Genomic DNA, 6,000 nt, shown 5'->3' on the forward strand with positions numbered 1-6,000 from the left:
TCTCTTCATGATGGAAATTTTGGAGAAAGCACCTAAAAAGCTAACAGTGATGTTTCTCCACCTGTAAGGGTCAACACTTTTACAAGCGTCTAATGATTCTATGTGAGAAGTTGATCTTGGAGACATTAAGGAGGATTTATAGAGATCTAGAGTACAGTCACATAGTTATTTGAATCCAGGCAACTATTATTTTTGAGGAACATTCTTTTTTTAATTCATAGGATCATAGGAAAGTAGGGCTGGAAGGCACCTCACAAGGTCATCTAGTCCAGCTCTGTGCTCAAGTCAGGATCAGTCCTGACTAAAGCATCCAACCCAAGTGTCTAGCCAACCTGCTCTTGAAAATTTCCAAGGGGGGAGAGTCCACAACCTTTCTAGGGAAATCTAAAGAGGTTGTGGAATTTCTATCTTTGGAAATGCCTGACCACCCTTGTAGACAGAAAGTTCCTCCTAATCTCCAATCTAACTTTCCTCTTCTGCAGCTTGAGCACATTGCTCCTAGTCCAGTCCTCTGTGGCCACAGAGAAATTCCCATCTCCATTTTCCCTATAATCCCCCTTCATGTATTTGAGGACTGTTATCAAATCCCCCTTTAGCTTTTTCTTCTCCAGAATAAAGGATCCGTACACATTAAGTCTTGCTTCTCAGGTCCCTAATAATTTTGTAGTTCTGTGCTGGACACAGTACTCCAGGAGAGACTGCACCAGTGCTGAATAAAGTGGAAGAATCTTCCCTTGGTTTGCAAGTGACACTTCTGTTAAGATCACCTGGCAAGCTGAAAAGAGCACATTATCCGCTCATATTGAGTTTATGGTCTACTGTAATCCCCAGGTCCTTCTCTGCAGTACTGCACCCTAGCCAATTATCCCCACATTTGTATTTGTGCATGCAGTTATTTCAACCAAGTGCTGGACTTTGGACTTCTCCTTGTTGAATCTCATTCGATTGAATGTGGACCATTTTTCCAGTTTGTTCAGGACATTCTGGATCCTAGCCTTGTTTTCCAAATTGTCTACAACTCCATTCAATGTTGTCACCTGCAAATTTGTTAAATATGTACTTAGTTCCATCATCCAAATCCTTAACAAAGATGTTGAACAATACCAGACCCAGGATGGATCCCTGAGTGACCTTACTTTATATCTCCTTCCAACTAAACATTGAACCGTTGATGACTACTCATTGAGCACGATGATGCAACACCAGTTATATATCTACCTTATAGTCCTTTGATCTAGTCTGTACTTCCTCAGCTTGATAATGAGAATGTCATGGGAGATAGTGTCAAAAGCCTTGCGAAAGTCGAGGTTTTTTGCATCCACTTCTCCCGCCCCATTCACAGACCTTGTCACCTTATCACAGAAGAAAATCAGATTAGTTCACTGACATAGAAGTGACTGACTTACTGACAAAAGTTCCAGCTGGACTTCAGAGGGCTATGACACTGTTTCTATCAGAGAGATTTGTATATGGGGCACAAAATAACCACATGAGAAAAATCTTGTCAGTGGTATAACCCAAGCTATAGTCTTTTGATAAACAATTCATAAAATACAGGTTCAGCTTTTAGTTATGTAACTGAGAACAAGCAATTAGTGCTTGCATCTTAAAGTCAGTAAAAGAAAATATGAAATGAAGGAAATCTGAGTAACAATCTATCTATTAGATAAGAACAATTGCTAAGGAATAGTTTGGCATTTGGTCAAATATATATATGTTTAAGATGCATTGAAAAGTTAAGGCCGGGAATATCCATGCCACACTGATGCTATGATTCAGACCCCTCTCGGCCATGTCTAGAATTTCCTGTTTGAGACTAACAAATGTAACCAAGCATTAATGGTCTACCTGTAGCCCTTTAATGTAGATCACTGATTCTCAGCCAGGGTGCCATGACATGCTGGTGTACCTTGAGATCCTTTTAAGGGTGTCACAGGGTACCAGGAAATGTTATTGGCACTGAGAAGTGAGCAAACATGATTTACAAGATAAACCTGGGCATCTTTACATGTGCTCCAGGGTGTGGGGGTTGCATTTTAATTACAGCGGCTCCCGGAAGCTGCTCTAATTAAAACACCCACGGTGTCTTGTGTATTCAGCGTCCCTGCACTTCAAAATGGCAGCAGGAGTGATTTAACTAAAGCTCATTTGACAAGCTTTAGTTAAAGTGTCCCCACAGCCATTTTGCAATGCAGGGACACTGAATGCACGTGAATGCTCCAGCAGACTCAATTAATCAAGTCTGCTCTGACGCATTCTAATTAGAGCACATCAGAGCAGGTGTCGGAAATGTGTATAGGTGCCCAGAGGTTTCAACTAGAAGTCCAAAGCATCAAAAATGTTCTGATCCGTTGTGGTCTTTCTGAGTTCTTTGTAACAGAAGGATTGCTCTATTATTTTTCTGTAGTAAAAAAACCCAAAACAACAACAAAAAACAAGTGAAAACTAAGACCTGGCCTTTTCCAAGGTGTATGTTGAATCTATTGAGGGGTGCCTCAGATCTAAAAAGGTTGAAAACCACTGATCAGATACTGGAGAGCAATGCAGTGTTTATTCCATGAAATAGCTACTGTTATAAGCAAAGAAAAGATGCATAACATTAAACTAAGGCTTCTGTCTTATTCAGGACAGAAATTATTGGCATAAAGGCAAGTAACTATTCCAACTTGCATTAAAAAAATGTTGTATACCTCATTTCTAACAGTAAATATAAAAGCACTGTGTGTGTATAGGCTATAGATATACTCACCCATTAAGTTAGTTCAAACTTTCCTGATAATGCCAAATAATTGAATAAGGTGCATAATGGGGAAAGTATCAAATGGATACAGAGTATAGTGTTTTTTAAACAAGAATTTAAGGCGATAAATCCATTTACTCCAGTAGTCTGGTGGTCCGAGAAAAAAAATATTCACTTGATGGTTTTGACAAGCCATGGATTACCCTATTTAAACATGGAAAACAGCATACAGGCTGGTCTAATGCCAAGCATGTCAATGAAAAGCCAAACAAATTAAGAATGTTCACAATCCATGCGACTCTTTGACATATCAAATAGTAATTGCACAGATCTGCAAGGGATTAACAAGTTACCACATAAAACTGTCCAAAATGGTATCCAGGCAACCAGTTCATCTGGAAAAGAGGATCTCAGATGACAAGAATCTTTATTTCCAGAATAAAGACTGTGGGTAATCCAAGGTAACAAAGAGATCGTCCAAGACCTATTTGAAGTATTTGAGGATAAGTCTATGCTGCAGTAGTTGCTGTGATAGCCATACAGCACAGGCATCACTCAAACTAGTTTTAAACCAATAGCTGGAGAAAGAAAGAGCTCGGTGTCAGCCAACTGCCCAGGATTTGTTCAGCTTTTAAGGCAGACTTAGCAGCTCATGCTGAGTTCCATGCTGCTGTGGCTAGACTGTACTTGAGCTGACTAGTTTAAAGCTAACTTAAGATATGTCTCTGCTGTGCTACCATCACTTCACTGCAGTTGTGCCATTAAAGTGGGGCCAGCATCAGCTGACCCTAGAGAAAGAGAAGAAAATTCAGCTCTTCAACGACTGGGTGGGAGAGCAAGAATATTGGAGAACATAGCCATAATGCCCAAAGTCAGCAAGCCCATGCAGCACTTGGGAGAAACTGTCACATAAACATCCTGGAGTGAATCAAGTTAGGGGTTGTCCAGAGACAGGCAGCCAGATCCATGCAGGACTGAAATAAACTCTATCTGGCTAACAAAGTAAGTGGGAAAACTTTCAAAACCCATAGACTACCTAGATATCTTCTTATTTCAGAATGTGGTCCGCAGACCTCTAGGGTCTGCAGACTATGTTTAAGGGGTTTGCAAAAGAAGACTATGATCAAATATGTGAATAGCCACACTTCCAATTCAAAGGGGTCTGCACCGCCATTTGAAATTTCCCAAGGGGTCTGCACCTCCATTCAACATTTTTTAGGGGTCTGCAAGTGAACAAAGATTGAAAATCACTGTCCTAGCCAGTTTAAATTACTAAAAAAGAGGCTGAGTCAGGGTTGGTATGGTACCTCTAGGGTGAGAATGACTGTGCTATTAGATATCACCTCTGAGCAAGCCAGCTATGCAACCAGTGCCTCCAGAAGCATTAAGTAGATGAAGTCTTATCTCAGTACTAGCCTGTTAACAAAAAGTGCCAGACCTTCTCTTTCTAACCAGCCTGGCTTCTAAACATTGATGAAAAGTTCCAAGTCTTTCTGGGGTTTGCTGCTCATCTGCCATTGTTCCTCCTAGATCTAATCACCTGCCGCTCTTCGTTCAAATGTCCTCACTTCAGTCGGACTGGAGTTATGCTGGTCTGAAGAGCATTATTCCTTCTGTGCTTCACTACAGTCTCCTTGGCTACAACTTCTTCATTCCAGATGCAGTTGGTAATCTTTTTATTTTTTATGATCTATTTGTATCAGACCATTCTGCATTAATTTTATGAAGGCAAAAGCAGTCCCTATCATTAAAGCAAGAGGAATGTGTGTGATCTGTTAACTCCAACAGCAAGTTGCTGAAAACCATACTGTGCTATATCAGGGCACAGCCTCAGGCTTTTTGTTGGTACCATATTTTATTCTGTATCAAAGGTGTTTGATTTACAGGAAACCCTCGCTATTTGCGGGTTCGGCATTCATGGTTTCAAATATCCACGAATGCCAAAACCACATTTTAAATACACTTTATACACTTACAGGAGCTCCTCGGGAGCTCCGTGCTTGCTGCTGCTGGGCTCCTGCCATCATCGCCGGGCTCCTGCCGTCGCCGCCAGAGCTGGACTCCCCTCCTCCCCCAGCCGCTGTGGGCGCTGTGTTCATGAACGCAGACTGCGCTCATGAACGTGGTGCCTTATTCACGGATTTCGCCATTCATGGGGATCACGAGAACGTATCCCCTGCAAATGGCGAGGGTCGCCTGTACTGTTAACAGGAATTAACTAAGGAATTAAAAAAACCCCAATAACCTTTTAAAAAAAATTAGCCAGGAATTCCATATGTATCCAGTTCCTTGGGGCTATATTTCAAAGAGCTGCTTCACTTGGTGCTGAAGGCATCCAAGGCATGCCTAGCACATTGACAAGATGCCAGAACCTTCAGGGCTGCAAGTGATTTGTATGAACTAGAACAGGTTGTGCCAACCATCCCCAGGATGCACTGTGGCACTACTCTACTTGTCATGTGGTGTGATTGAGTACCAGCAGTGTCTCCTCCAGGTGTTGGGCTTGATCCTTGACTGCTATAAATAGTATAGCCCAAGGGTTAGGGACATTTTGCAGTGGAGACTATTTTAATGGAACTTAGCTCACAGTATGGGGTACTTCCAATCAGGCCTGCACTGCTGTCACTAGAAACAGAGCTGGAGCCATAATCACCACTCCCCACCTCAGAAATGCTACTGAAGCCCCACCACCTCAGAAACACTGCCAAAGCCCCCCAACTTTGCAGGCTGGATAAAATCACCCTGCGGGTTGGATCCCTCCCATGGTCCATAGATTGCCAACCCCTGCATAGCTTCATTGAAGTCAGTGAAATCTTATACCAGTGGATGGCCATGCATCTCTTATCAGGCATGAATCTGGGGTCAGTAAGGAAGCAAATAGAACAGCACCAACTACTATCTTTCCTCAGGCAGTAGCATATGCTTGCTTTGTGCTGCATCTCTGGATCCTCCTTGGGCTGTCCCTACAATCCCACTGGTACTACCACTAGCATAAGTAGGGGTAGGTGACCAAGGCCCTGGGTGCTGAATAAGGGGGAGCACTGGAATGGAAGCAAGACATGTTGCTGCTGCAGAGGGAAGTGTTGGTGCGGCCAGCAGCCAGAGAGTTAACCCTCTTACCTGCCCCCACAACCCCTTTTTTTCTCCACTGAAGTAAAGGTTTCATATTATCACTTGGATTGGTGGTAGCTGCTGTGTTGACCCCATAGCTGCTAGCCACACTGCAAGACACCTCCTTGCTAGCAGCAGCTCTTTCCTGC

The 6,000-nt window shown here is 42.7% G+C and overlaps 1 protein-coding gene across 3 annotated transcripts in view; it reads left to right on the forward strand.

Annotated features, from left to right (window-relative positions):
• LOC102385581 (SITS-binding protein-like) overlaps positions 1–6,000 on the forward strand; it is an 81,612-nt gene that overhangs the window by 35,632 nt on the left and 39,980 nt on the right. For all 3 annotated transcript variants that reach the window (XR_003092976.1, XM_025198601.1, XM_006019212.3), the window contains exon 7: positions 4,271–4,407. Coding sequence is in view for 2 of the 3 variants with exons in the window: in XM_025198601.1 (XP_025054386.1) it covers positions 4,271–4,407 (137 nt within the window). In the remaining variant the exon portion in view is untranslated. The remainder of the gene's footprint in view (positions 1–4,270; positions 4,408–6,000) is intronic.

Source organism: Alligator sinensis, unplaced genomic scaffold (genome assembly GCF_000455745.1).
Source record: "Alligator sinensis unplaced genomic scaffold, ASM45574v1 scaffold907_1, whole genome shotgun sequence".
In the NCBI taxonomy this organism is placed as follows: Eukaryota; Metazoa; Chordata; order Crocodylia; family Alligatoridae; genus Alligator; species Alligator sinensis.